Raw genomic sequence first — 13,910 nt, forward strand, 5'->3', positions numbered from 1 at the left:
CAGTGGCAGGGACTGGAAGACTAGTCAGGATCGAGGGAAAGATGAACGGAGCAAAGTAGAGAGAGAGCCTTGATGAAAACCTGTTCCAGAGCATTCAGGACCTCAGACTGGGGCAAAGGTTCACCTTCCAACAGCACAACGGCCCTAAGCACACAGCCAATACAGAGCAAGAGTGGCTTTGGGACAAGTCTCTGAATGTCGAGTCACCCAGCTAGAGCCCAGACTTGAACCTGATCAAATTTCTCTGGGAAACCTGAAAATAGGTGTGCAGCGACGCTCCCCATCCAACCTGACAGAGCTTGAGAGGACCTGCAGAGAATGGGAGAAACTCCCCAAATACAGGTGTGCCAAGCTTGTAGCATCATACCCAAGAAGACTCAAGGCTGTAATGGCTGCCAAAGGTGCTTCAACAAAGTACTGAGTAAAGGGTCTGAATACTTATGTAAATGTGATATGTTTTTTATTTTTAATACATTTGCAAAAAAGTCCAAAAAACGTTTTTTTGCTTTGTCATTATGGGGAATTGCGTGTAGATTGATGAGACAAAAAAAACGATTTAATCAATTTTAGAATAAGGCTGTAATGTAACAAAATGTGGAAAAAGTCAAGGGGGTCTGAATACTTTCCGAATGCACTGTACCTGGAAGTCTGTAGTGTCTGGAATAAACAGGGTATATTGGACTACATGGAAGCCAGTAATCAGAATGGTTAGTATATTTAGTACACTTAGGCTATACTATATTATATAAAGACCCATTGCAATCATGCATAAAGCCCATGGTAAGCCTCGCAGCATCGCAACCACAGACCGTATATATAAATCCCAACTCATCATTCATCAATCAACAAGTGGTGCCCGACATTATGTTAAATTCCTTAAATCTCGCGATACAAAGTCGACCCCACGGTACTTCGGTCATGTGGCTGCGTGTTGGAAAGCAAGTGAAGTCTTTCTACAGTCGTGCAGCAGAGAAAAGGACACGTATAGCGTGTCGCAGCTGATATTTTGCAAACATGGTAATATTTTGATATTTTTGCACGACATTTGGATGTTTAACCATTTAAACACCAACAAATAACTACTATTCGTGGTTACATATGCTTAGGAAAATAAGATGTTCGTGGCATAACTGCCATTTTCAACGCTGAACTAGCTAAGCTAACTAGCTAACGTATTTGGTATATGGATTCAATTTCAGGGTGGGAAGTTGACGAGCTAGCAAGTTAAGTGATTGCATAATGTGTCGTAGTAAAACATGTAACTATTGTATGCAGTAATTACTAGTTAACTACAGTAGGTAACGTTAACTAGTGTTTCCAGCAGAGAGGTGGGCAAATGTTGGCAGCCTCGATGGTAGGCCTCTGTCTCAGTGAAAATTCTGATTTTGCGAAAGGAAATCGTGACTATCACTTAATGAACATATTAAGCAAATAGATAACAAACACACGTTTATGAACATTTGTAATACACGGTAAGCATCTAATTTAGTTCCCTTTACAAGGTGCGTAATGTTACTGCGTGTTGGTTCCATTACAACACGTGGTTTGGCGCTCGTCTTGGTAAAGCATTTGGCACGGAAGTTCAACTAGACTCACGTTACTTTTGGGAAATACTATCAATTACCTGTATCATATCACATCGGCTGTGTCGTCCACTTGTGAAATGATTATTCTTGCCTAACATTGTTTAATTTGACCACTTGCCATAATTTTACGCACCACGTGGATATTTCCATCATGGCTGCATACACGCGTGCAGCAGCGCTTTATCGCCCACGCCCGGTGTTTAAACAAGTTAACGCATTTCGCTACCTACATTGTGATTTAATAATTTGGTTTCAGTCACTTTGTTTTTTTCTCTCCACGGTAGTTAATATGTAGTTAGTAGTTTAATAACCTGATGCGTATCTCTTCCACAGGTGTTGTTGCATGCGCTGTTCGAACATGCAGCAGGTTATGCGCTCTTCGTTGTTAAGGAGGTGGAAGAGATTGGTATGCTTTTGCCTCAGGTACGAATAAACAATTCATCCACAAATAACATTTGACGCAGGTATACCCATATTCGTTGACGGTTGGGGAGTTAATCTTTACTCCCACTCCCAGGTTGAAGACTGCGTTCTAAACATTGGGAAATTCAATGGCATGGTGAGCCTAGCTGCTTTCTTCCCGTTCAAGTCGGCCCAGGCTGCTCTAGATAATATTAATGCCATATCAGAAGGTGAGTTGGTTGCTTTATTTCATTTACTCAATTGTAATCCAAGCTCAGATGTAATGATGTTTTAAAAAATCTGTCAATCCACTGAATGACTGTGCTGACACCAATCATCAAACCTGAACTTCTGGGCCTGGTTAATTAATTATACCAGATGGCATTAGCCAATGTGTATGTAAACACCCCCAACTAATAACTCTTATTTGTAGTCTATTATAATAATTAAAAAAAATGTAATTGTTTCAGGTGTGGTCCATGCAGACTTGAAGCTATTCCTAGAGACTAACCTGCCAATAGGGGGTAAGAAGAAGGCAATGCTGGGGGTAGGTGATGCCAAGATAGGAGGAGCTCTGCAAGAGGAGCTGGGCTTGGCCATCCAGACTGGAGGAGTGGTGGCAGAGATATTGAGAGGTGAGGACTCAACTAGGCTACAGTACAAGTTATTGTGTGGTCATCTTTTAGGTTGACCAGTGTGCAGCTGGGGATGCCTGGCCTGTGGTGATGTCAAGATAATCAATCCCTGACCCTCGTGACGGTTTATACTGAAAATCTGAACGGCCGCCAGTGCCATTGACTCAGGTTGTGAAAATACCACCCTTGTGCATACTCACTGTCACTTACTGTTCTCACCTGAAGGTGTGCGTCTTCACTTCCACTCCCTGGTGAAGGGGCTGACTGCCCAGGCTGCCTCCAAGGCCCAGCTAGGGCTGGGCCACAGTTACTCCAGGGCCAAGGTCAAGTTCAACGTCAACAGGTCCGACAACATGATCATCCAGTCCATTGCCCTTCTGGACCAGCTGGACAAGGACATCAACACCTTCTCTATGCGTGTGCGGTAGGTACAGCTGCTTTGATTACCAAGTCTCCATCAAAGGAGATGTGGTACATAGTAGTAGACCCAACAACCATCCACTTACATACTTGCTAACGGGACCAAATGATGTTTATACCAAATCTGTCAATCCCCTGAACTCTTCATGTTGAGTCTTCCATCGGTGCTGACGGTCCCTCAGTATAAATGTCAATTATGCCTTCAACCTGGTGGTTTTGACTGTCCAAAAATTCCCAACTTCTGCTCCCTCGTTCCCCTTCTGGTTTATAGTGAGTGGTATGGCTACCATTTCCCGGAGCTGATCAAGATAGTGACGGACAACTCTACATACTGCAAGATGGCCCAGCTGATTGGCAACCGAAAGGAGCTGAGCGAGGAAAGTCTGGAGAGCATGGAAGAGGTGGTGATGGACAGTGCCAAGGCCCAGTCCATCCTGGAGGCCTCACGTAGCTCCATGGGTCAGTAGCCATGTCCCACACTGTATGTTATACGCAGGTATTAAAAACAGCCCCTTTTTTGCCCATCTAGGACCTTTAGGTGTCCTATATGACCAACACAGAGGGGTAGAGTATTATAGTTCTCTCATAAACCTGTAGTGAAGGCTCAAATCCTTCCTGCGGATCCTGTCGGGAGATACAAAATGTATATTTCAAACTTCCCTGTGGAGATGTTTGTACAATGAACGCCTGTGTCCCTGGTATCAACGTTGCCGCTCGGCCTTTTCCCTTCCCGTGGCTTTTTGTAGGCATGGACATCTCTCCCATTGACCTGATCAACATTGAGAGGTTCTCTAACCGCGTGGTCTCACTGGCTGCCTACAGGCTGGAGCTCCAGGAGTATCTCCACTCCAAGATGGGCCAGGTGGCCCCCAACTTGGCTGCACTCATAGGAGATGTGGTATGTAGTGACCTTACAACTGTCCACTTGACACTAACGGGACCAAATGATGTTTATACCAAATCTGTCAATCCCCTGAACTCTTCATGTTGAGTCTTCCATCGGTGCTGATTGTCCCTGACACCTCTGCCACCAGTGACATGTTCACCGGCCAACCTCTGACATGTCGTCTCTTCCCCTCACCCTCTAGGTGGGAGCACGCCTGATCTCCCACGCCGGCAGCTTAACCAACCTGGCCAAGTACCCAGCTTCAACTGTGCAGATCCTGGGTGCTGAGAAGGCCCTGTTCAGGTACTGGGGCACCCCCTCCCTGCTGGGGAAACTGGTGGCTGCTGTGATGGCAGGGCTGGGGCGGAGCAGAGAAGAGTGACCGGGGGTGACCCCTCGGAGTGATCTCTCTCCGTTACGCACCCCCACAGTCTGAGCAGCCGCCCAGGGCACTAAGAGGTAGATTACTTGGCACTTTTTATCATGGCCCAAGACTAGAACAGAGGTTATGGCTGCACGGCTGTACTTTCATTGTTAAAATTAGGAAATGTCATGGCAACTAATACAAATTATTGAGTAATCAATATCAATGTTGGGGAAACATTTGTTACCATAGCGAAGTTAATTAAACTGGTAACCCAACAGCCATTCCCCGCACACAGGGCTCTGAAGACTCGTGGCAACACCCCCAAGTATGGCCTCATCTTCCACTCAACCTTCATTGGTCGTGCTGCTGCCAAGAACAAAGGGCGTATCTCCCGTTACCTGGCCAATAAGTGCACAATCGCCTCAAGAATCGATGCCTTTTCTGGTGAGTGGTGGATGGGGTTTAACCCATGAGAGCAGGGTGGCCTAGTAAAAGGTTGTTTCAGGGCCTGTTCATTATGACCTGCCTGGCATTATTTGCGATGATGTTCTTATTTTTCGTCAACAGTAATCCACCTCCGGGTGTATGATGGTGATGAGTTAAATGCTGAGCAAAGCCTAGGTCTTGAGTATATTTTCTGGTGCCCCCTGCTGGCAAACAGTGTTATTGAATTTCTTTCCAATCGGACAGATGTACCCACCTGTGTGTTTGGTGACAAATTGCGTGACCAGGTGGAGGAGCGCCTTTCGTTCTACGAGACGGGAGAGGCGCCTCGCAAGAACCTGGACGTCATGAAAGAGGCTGTGATACAGGTGCGCTGACATTGAAATGGGATCTGTTTTGTGAGCGTTATTTTAGTACTTTCCTCATAGATGTTTAGCTTATTTGCTGTGAGTGATGACAACACTTTCCCTGACTCAAATGTGGAGGGTTTACTGATTTAATGAGCCTGACACTGCACTAAAGCACATCTCCACTGCTTCTAGCAGCCCTAAGTGGCTAGTCTCCTAGAAGTATAACCATGCTGTTTTGCTTACCCCCTCCTAGGCCGGAGAGGTGGCAGCTGAGATAAAGATCAAATTGGCGAAAAAGGAGAAGAAACGCAGGAAGCGGGAGAAGAAGCTGGCAGCCCTCTCCACTGGTGACGGCGAAGAGGAAGTGGGTGATGCCAATGGCGAGGCAGAGGTAATTATTGCTTCAGCTGTCCAGTCTAACTGAAGGCATGTTTTGATTTGAGATTTGACCCTTCCACATGGTTCTGTCTCAGTGTACAACATGCTAAACTAACTTGACTCCGAACCATTGGCTGGTCCCCTACAGTGGCCCAAATCACTGAAGTGAGTCGGACATTATAACTCCATATGGGAATGAGCGTAGGCCATGGAGTAATTCTGAAACTTCCTAATGTAATGATCTATGTCTTTAGGCGACTGAGAACGGCGAGGAAAAGAAGAAGAAAAAGAAGCAGGCAGTGGTTCAAATGGAGGAAGAGGCTCCAGCAGCAGAGAACGGAGATACACCGGCCAAGAAGAAAAAGAAAAGAAAGAGTGAGGCAATGGAGGTGGAGCCAGTGGCTGAGGAGGCTCCAGAAACCCCCCAGTCGGAGAAGAAAAAGAAAAGGAAGAAAAAAGACTGAATAGCAGATTTGGCAGATTTTTTTTTTTTTTTTAAGTTCTGTACAGTTTTGTTGCCATCTTATTTTTAGCTTTGTACATGAGGTTGTAAGCCAACTGACTTGTGTAATTAAGTTTCTCAATTTGGTTCTTTCCGCTCCCTAGCCTCAAAGTACTACACGGCAGGTGAATATTCAGCTCAGTGCGTTGATGTTAATGTAGTAATCATCACACTTGTATGTAAATACTATCATGGACACTTTCTATCAAAAATGTTCAATATAAATGTGCTTTAAACCATTTTTCAAGTAAATATTATAAATGACCCGCCTGTTGTCTCTGAAATAATTCCACGTGTGGCTAGAATTGCAGCCAGTTTGATATAAAAGGGGATCATTATTCAAAGTTGTCTAAACCAGTTTGTCAACTTATCCCTATCAATCTGAATTGTTGGAAACTGGTGAAACACTTCAATTCGATGAAAAAGATCCTGCTTGCTTATGAGATTGCTGCCCTGTAAATGGTCTCACTGAATACAGCTAATGGAATGTTGATGACATGAAAGCGTCTAACCTCACATTTTCCCAAGACATGGGCAACAAGCTTAATTTAGCCATGAAATACCATGCTATTGAGTGAACATTTGGACAGTCTTGATGCTATCTAGTGGCCAAAATCAATTATCCTGTACCATAATGCACTTGTGTTATTCTACGAATATCACTACGTGGGCAAGATTTCACCTGCATTTTGGTTCTAGTGGGGAATAACAGAACTTTTATTTGTTGGACAATTAAGGATTAAACCAATTGCAGTGAGCTCAAAGTATTGGGAGAAGCGTTTAAATTACAGTACTTTTTAGTCACAAGCTTGATGTCATTAGAATTTGGGCGGAGACAAAGGTTCACCTGATATGGATGAAAATACCCTCTAACCTCAGTCATTTCAAATCGCTATAGTAGAGACAAAACGCCGCAAGGTGGGGTAAAAACAAGCTATCAATTACCCTCAATAGAAAAGTTCACAGATGTGTGAAATTATGCTTAGCGGTAATGTACATCAGGTTCATGTGTGCATACAAAAATCATCCACGCCACATGCTTGTTCAAGTACTGTATATTCACCAACTTCATAATTACTTCTCCATGATATTTGATTCCTATCATCCTTCAAAAAAATCTTAACCAAATTTCATGTCCTACTAATACATATATACTGTATAAATACATACATAAATATATTTTACATACAACAGCCATACATTTTTAAAGGGGAATATTGAGTGGGGGGGGTGGTAGTGTTTTAGCCTGGTGCTGTAAAATACTTTGTCTCTCCCCCCCCTCTGGTCTGATAAGTCAAGATAGGTGGGCATGATGCAGTGTGTACACACACAGCCCTGTCAGTTGCCCCAGTATGGGGAGCTGCCGTAGCTGGACTTGTTGACCTGGCTCTTCTGCTGCATGCTGCTAGACTGGCCTCGCTGGCTAGGACCTCCCTGCATACAGAGACAGAGGACAGCGTCACAGACTGGATATGGCCAGCACAAGTACCACACTGATATAGACATGTAAACCAGAGGTAGGCAAAGTGATGGCTAGTGTGGGTGCAGGCTTTTGTTAAAATAAAACTGATTCACCAAATCAGTCTTGATTGAAGACTCGAGTAGAATCGGGTGTTACTGCTTGGCTCGAACAAAAGCCTACAAGCACAGGGTAGGATTGCCCACCACTGATCTAACCAGTGTCTTCATGTTAACACAATGTTGTAGACTATGGGTGAATGTGTTACCTGTCCGTCCTGGGCCAGATGATGGTGCAGCATCTGGGAGTGGGGTTGCTGGTGGGCAGGCTGCAGGATGTGGAGGAAGGGGGCGGGAGCGTAGCCACCCGGGGCCCCTCCAGGACCCCCCATAGCCGAAGGCAGGTTGAAGGGAGGGGGAGTCCCCGCATGGAATCCCTGCTTATCAAAGGACTGGAAACAGACAATTGGAGAGCAAGGTCAGTGATTAGATTTATCTGGGAAAAAACAACCATGGAGAAAAAAAATACCATAACACCGTTAAGCTCTGACAAAGGACTAGAATTGAAATCATAACTGATAAGAGAGTATTGTGTTCGTGTATGATCCCAGGGAGATAAGCCCTGATGGACTAATAGGTATCGTAATGATGTACAATGGGAAAAATCTAAACGCAACATGTAAAGTGTTGGTCCCATGTTTCATGAGCTGAAATAAAAGATCCCAGAAATGTTCCATACGCAGAAAAAGCTCTCAAATTATGCCCTTAATTTTTTTTTTTTCTTTGCCAAGATAATCCATCCACCTGACAGGTGTGGCACATCAAGAGGCTGATTAAACAGCATGATCATTACACAGGTGCACCTTGTGCTGGGGACAATAAAATGCCACTAAAATGTGCAGTTTTGTCACACAAACAATGTAATTGGCATGCTGACTGCAGGAATGCTCATCAGAGCTGTAATGTTAATTTCTCTACCATAAGCCGCCTCAAACAATGTTTTTGAGAAATTGTCTGTCTGTCCAACCGACCTCACAACTGCAGACCATGTTTCAACATGTAGGTGAGCGGTTTGATGTCAACGTTGTGAACAGAGTGCTCCATGGTGTCGCTGAGGTTATGGTATGGGCGGGCATAAGCTATGGACAATGAACACAATTGCATTTTATCAATGGCAATTTGAATGCAGAGATACTGTGACGAGATCCTGAGGCCCATTGTTGCGTCATTCATCCGCCGTCATCACCTCATTTTTCAGCATGATAATGCATGGCCCCATGTCACAAACATCTGTACACAATTCCTGGAAGCTGAAAATGTCCCATTCTACCATGGCCTGTATACTCACCAGACATGTCACCCATTGTGTATGTTTGGGATGCTCTAGATCGATGTGTACGACAGCGTGTTTCCGTTCCAGCTAATATCGAGGAATTTCGCAAAGCCATTGAATAGGAGTGGGACAACATTCCACAGGCCACAATCAACTCTATGCGAAGGAGACATGTCGCGCTGCATGAGGCAAATGGTGGTCACACCAGATACTGAGTGGTTTTCCAATCCATACTTAAAAAAAAAAAGATATCTGTGACCAACAGATGCATATCTGTATTCCCAGTCGTGAAATCCATAGATTAGTGCCTAATTAATTTATTTCAATTGACTGATTTCCTTATATGAACTGTAACTCAGTAAAATCTTAGAAACTGTTGCGTTTATATTTTGTTTCAGTATAAATAAAAATCTGAAACACAAACATAAAACATCTCACCTGGGTCTTGTTGTAAACACTTCCACTGATTTCTGGGACCCCGGAGTTGCCTGACGTCACAGAGATGCCGCCTAGCATACGATAAAATATTTAAATAGTTGAACAAACATTCGTATCACAGTCAAAAGCATGACTTAATGCCTCTTAAAATCAGAACAGCTTATGACTTTTGCCCAATACTGATATGAAATAATGTCATTGAAATGGCAATATTATTTATTTCACCAGGCAAGTTCTCATTTTTAATAATAGAAATACATTTTAAAAAACACCACAAGAGTTAGAACCGTTCAAGCTTGGTAACGATATGGGGTCAGATGACCAGGATTTAATGGGAGGGTGATGTACCTTTACCGGGGCCTGTAGCAGCAGATTTGGCCTGGCTCTGGGAGGAGTTGCTATAGCCCTTGCTATAGTCTACTGCTGCTTGGCCCTGGGTCAGGTCCTCATACCCTGAGACCAAAACAACAACATACTGACATCAACTCTCTTTTCCACAGTGGTCAACTAGATTGTTGGTGTGTGTGTCTCCCTCTCTCACGGTAACCAACCTGAGCTGAAGGTGTGCTGGCCGTAGCCGCTGGGCTGCTGCTGCTGGAAGGGGCTGGCTGAGGGGTTTCCCAGACCCACACCGTGCTGCTTGGCTGGCCCCTGTCCCTGGGGCATGAACATGGTGTGGCCGTACTGGAAGGCAGCGCCAGGCATCCCGGGGTAGTAGGGCAGGCCTGTGTAGCTGTAGCCTGGCGGGAGGAAGGCCTGCTGCTGCTGGCTGTTGTGGTGGCCCTGGGGTTGGCCTTGAGGCTGGGGCTGGGGGGGTTGTGGCTGGGCCTGGTTCTGCCCTTGGCTCTGGCCCTGTTGGGGCTGCTGTTGGGCTGACAAGCTGCTAGGCGCAGGGGAGGTGGAGTCACCCCTGCCAAACTTTGTGACTTCACCTGCAGAGGAAGGGAAAGGAGGGAAGATTACCAAAAGCCTGAGACATGGTAAAGATGTCCCCCGGGTGTGTGTGATTGTACCTGTTACTATTTTAGCAGACTAAACATGAACGATATTCCCTTTATTATCCCCCTCAGCTCCATAGCCATGGAACTATTGTCAAACTAGTTTATAATTCCAGGACCTACTTCCAAAAGTTTCAAAACAGTTGACCAAAAAGGTTTGACAGTAGCCCTGCTAGAGTTGCTTACCTGAGTAGGGGTTATTGGCGAGGCTCCCATCTCTGCCAGAGAGTGCTGCGGGACCAGGGAATGTGATTCCGTAGTAATCCTGCAAAGAGGGCTTTACACAGAGAGAGACCGGATCAGAAACATAGAAATCCAAACCTGTCTAATTGGAATGAATGGCAGTAGAGTAGTAGCCTGGTTGCAGTCTCTGTTCAGCTATTACGTTCCACTGCTTGCCACTCCTGTCTCTTTGCCAAAGAGACTGGCCTTCCAGTAATCTTTAAATATGAACATTTATCATTAATGAACTTGAGGAGATCAGAGGATTTGATTCTGATTCGATAACCCTCACAGCTATCATCCAATCACAATGTTTATGCAAATTAGACTGATAGGAAAACATTCTAACTTATTTCATAGATATGATTGGAAACATTCTAACATTGGGCATTCTAATCTAATACATTTCATTGTAAACATAAACATTGGCGCGGGAAAAACAGAGGATTCGGATTCCCCTTTATTGCATTTTTACCACCAGCCAATGTGATCAAAACACACCAGAGAAGCTCTCGCCATTCAAACTTCCCCACCAGTTCACTGTGTGAACGCTGTAGCTTATTTTATATCTAGCAAGCAAGAACAAGGTGCTTTTTTCCCTCAAATCTATACAGTACCAGTCAAAAGTTTGGACACACCTACTCATTCAAGGGTTTTTCTTTATTTGTACTATTTTCTACATTGTAGAATAATAGTGAAGACATCAAAAGTATGAAATAACACATGGAATCATGTAGTAACCAAAAAAGTGTTAAACGAATCAAAATAGATTTTATATTTGAGATTCTTCAAAGTAGCCACCCTTTGCTTTGATGACAGCTTTGCACACTCTTGGCAATCTCTCAGACAGAAATACTCCTCAGCACCCCTCCACAGACAATCCCGCAGGTGAAGAAGCCGGATGTGGAGGTCCTGGGCTGGTGTGGGTACACATGGTCTGCGGTTGTGAGGCAGGTTGGATGTACAGCCAAATTCTCTAAAACGACGTTGGAGGCGGCTTATGAACGTTGAGATTCCCGAAAGGCCAGTCTGTTAGCTAAAAACACTGGTACACAGACTAGTAGAGTAGGGTGTTCAATCAAAAACGCATCTTTTGACCTATTGGTAAACTTATGTGTAGATAATCCTCTAAGAAAACTATAATCCGTTCAAAAGTAATGTTTGTTTTTTTACCCTTGTAGGATGGCCAAAATTGGGCGACTAAATCAGCCAAAAGAAATGGTCCAAAAAAATAAAATCTGGAAAATAGCATTGCGTCAGCTAGGCTGGATGCTGTGCGAGAATTAAGGCCAACTGACAGGCTCACTGTTGAACTTCTAGAATCCGGAGGACATAAAACAATATAGAGGTGAGATAGATATCGATTTTGAGACATGACATACAATATTTTTATATTTTAGTATACACTTTTCATATTAATATGAAATTCCTGTTCTTTTTCATAGATTTCTCACAAAAACAATATGTGGGGAAGTGTCAAGTGCCAAGATGGAGGCAAGGTGGCTTCAAAACCGCGCCCCCTGTCAGTCATTAGTGCATATATAAATCATTGAGGCTCACCATAGGCAGTCTGGACTGTAGCATGTGGAGGTCCTCATAGCCGTAGATCTGCTGTGGAACACATGGCAAACACAGTCACTTGAATGGATCATACACCCAAATATCAAAATATGTTTCTTTACTTTGAAAGCAGGGAAAGGAAAAGCGGGATAACCTAGTCAGTTGTACAACTGAATGCATTCAACTGAAATGTGTCTTCCGCATTTATCCCAACCTCTCTGAACCAGAGAGGTGCGCGGGGCTGCCATAATCAACATCCACGTCTTCTGCGCCCGGGGAACAGTGGGTTAACTGCCTTGCTCAGGGGCAGAAAGACAGATTTTTACCTTGTCAGCTCGAGGATTCGGTCCAGCAACCTTTCAGTTACTGGCCCAACGCTCTAACCACTAGGCCAGGAGAGACAGGGACACACAAACACACACAATAGTTACCGGGTAGGCAGGCAGCAGGCCTCCTGGGCCCATGATGTACTGGTTGGGCAGTAGTGGGGGAACCCCCTGAGACAGGTTAGGAGGAGCTTTACCTGAAAAACACAAGAACACACACTGCCCTCACACACTGCTATCTAGACAGAATTACAGTGTCACTTATAGTCTTTATGTTTGTGTATTAATATGTAGGTGAACGTGACTGTACGAGTGTGTGTATACATTTGTGCGTGCGCGCGTATATTCATGCATGTTTGTGTGTATGTTTGCGCGTACCAGTTGAGGAGGAGAGCAGCGGTGCGGTCCTGGGGGCCGAGGAGAGGTTCGATTGGGCCGTGGTCCCGTTGGCACTGAGCCCCAGTGCTTGGCTGGCGTGATGCCCGCTGCCACCCATGCTACTGACCATGCTGTTCATGTGGCTCATGGTGCCCATGATGTGATCCATGCCGCTGTTGACCTGGTGGAGTGACTGGGCTGGGGCCTGGGCTGGGGCAGAGGAGTAGGAGCCAGACGAGGCTGCCAGAGAGCTCACACTACTGTCTACACTGGTATACTACATAGAGAGGTAGAGTGAGAGAAAGAGAGAAACTGAGAGAGTTAGTTACAGAGGAGGATGTACTCTGCATGGTAATCTCTTAAAAGAAGTGTGTGTGTGCGCGTGTGTCTGTGTGTTGAACAGTACTCACAGTGAGAGAGGAATGACTACTGCTGCCATGGCTACAATGTAGAGAGAGAGAGAGAGAGAGAGAAGAGCGGGAAAGATACATTCATGAATGTCCTTAATATCCCCATTTGCCTTCTGCTCTTGATTTAGATATATTTACAATCAAGCATATTAATATCAATTGACCGAAGAAACTAACTGCATTTCTATCCTATAATGGCAAAACTAGGAATTCTGTATGTATAAATTGTCTGTAACTCACGTCAATGCAAGCACACATTCTAAGACGTAAAGGCAAGTGCGTGTTACCTGCTGAGTGGTGCCAGGCTGGCAGAGGGCATGTCGTGTGGCAGACTGGGGAGTGCTGAGCTGTGGGGGGGTATGGAGGAGGGCATGAGAGCAGAGGGGGCAGGGGCACTGCTGGTACTGATGCTCAGACAGGGAGACTCCGGGTTTGGCGTAGAGGAGGCTGACGAAGCTGGGGAGAGAAAGAGGGAAACAATCAATTAAAAAACACAAATCCTGAGGTCAACTGACAAAAAGAGCAGCACTGAATGAATTAAATGTGTAACTTACGGTCCATAGCAGACGTCCTCACACCGTTCAGACCGTTCTGTTGAGACGAGCAACAGTTAACATTGGATTCTTCACCCATGTCAACTTATCTTTATTATCCCAACAGTTCGAAATGCATTTATCATTCATATTTCATACAAAACAAATGATGTGTCTTATTATTACACAACCCAGGACACTGAGACTGTGTGGGAGGTCTGAGTCCTGTTCATTAGGGCACACCATAGCCAAAACCTTCTGCAACAGAACACAAAAACAACCGA

The 13,910-nt window shown here is 44.8% G+C and overlaps 2 protein-coding genes and 2 non-coding genes across 5 annotated transcripts in view; 3 read left to right on the top strand and 1 right to left on the bottom strand.

Moving 5' to 3' along the window:
* Nucleotides 1-918: 918 nt before the first annotated feature.
* LOC120063861 (nucleolar protein 56-like) lies at nucleotides 919-6,236 on the top strand. The gene is made up of 12 exons (XM_039014180.1): nucleotides 919-1,017; nucleotides 1,920-2,009; nucleotides 2,104-2,218; nucleotides 2,459-2,623; nucleotides 2,849-3,047; nucleotides 3,315-3,502; nucleotides 3,790-3,941; nucleotides 4,132-4,232; nucleotides 4,592-4,740; nucleotides 4,987-5,108; nucleotides 5,344-5,481; nucleotides 5,723-6,236. Exons 1-12 carry the CDS (start codon nucleotides 1,015-1,017, stop codon nucleotides 5,930-5,932), a joined length of 1,632 nt encoding a protein of 543 aa, XP_038870108.1. The 5' UTR covers nucleotides 919-1,014; the 3' UTR covers nucleotides 5,933-6,236.
* Nucleotides 3,561-3,685, top strand: LOC120028503. The gene has a single exon (XR_005473459.1). It is a non-coding gene; the product is annotated as a small nucleolar RNA SNORA26 (small nucleolar RNA).
* Nucleotides 5,186-5,252, top strand: LOC120028418. Its single transcript, XR_005473447.1, has one exon. It is a non-coding gene; the product is annotated as a small nucleolar RNA SNORD57 (small nucleolar RNA).
* A 773-nt stretch (nucleotides 6,237-7,009) lies between the features above and the next one.
* LOC120063844 (ubiquitin-associated protein 2-like) overlaps nucleotides 7,010-13,910 on the bottom strand; it is a 34,307-nt gene continuing 27,406 nt past the window's right edge. For both annotated transcript variants that reach the window (XM_039014171.1, XM_039014163.1), the window contains exons 16-27: nucleotides 13,648-13,684; nucleotides 13,381-13,549; nucleotides 13,094-13,124; nucleotides 12,684-12,960; nucleotides 12,411-12,502; nucleotides 11,980-12,030; nucleotides 10,384-10,474; nucleotides 9,751-10,131; nucleotides 9,548-9,652; nucleotides 9,200-9,270; nucleotides 7,698-7,880; nucleotides 7,010-7,404 (exon numbers count right to left, since the gene is read on the bottom strand). In XM_039014171.1, the coding sequence (XP_038870099.1) occupies nucleotides 7,309-7,404; nucleotides 7,698-7,880; nucleotides 9,200-9,270; nucleotides 9,548-9,652; nucleotides 9,751-10,131; nucleotides 10,384-10,474; nucleotides 11,980-12,030; nucleotides 12,411-12,502; nucleotides 12,684-12,960; nucleotides 13,094-13,124; nucleotides 13,381-13,549; nucleotides 13,648-13,684 (1,584 nt within the window). In that variant the 3' untranslated portion in view covers nucleotides 7,010-7,308. The remainder of the gene's footprint in view (nucleotides 7,405-7,697; nucleotides 7,881-9,199; nucleotides 9,271-9,547; nucleotides 9,653-9,750; nucleotides 10,132-10,383; nucleotides 10,475-11,979; nucleotides 12,031-12,410; nucleotides 12,503-12,683; nucleotides 12,961-13,093; nucleotides 13,125-13,380; nucleotides 13,550-13,647; nucleotides 13,685-13,910) is intronic.

The sequence above is a fragment of the Salvelinus namaycush genome, chromosome 2 (assembly GCF_016432855.1).
Source record: "Salvelinus namaycush isolate Seneca chromosome 2, SaNama_1.0, whole genome shotgun sequence".
In the NCBI taxonomy this organism is placed as follows: Eukaryota; Metazoa; Chordata; class Actinopteri; order Salmoniformes; family Salmonidae; genus Salvelinus; species Salvelinus namaycush.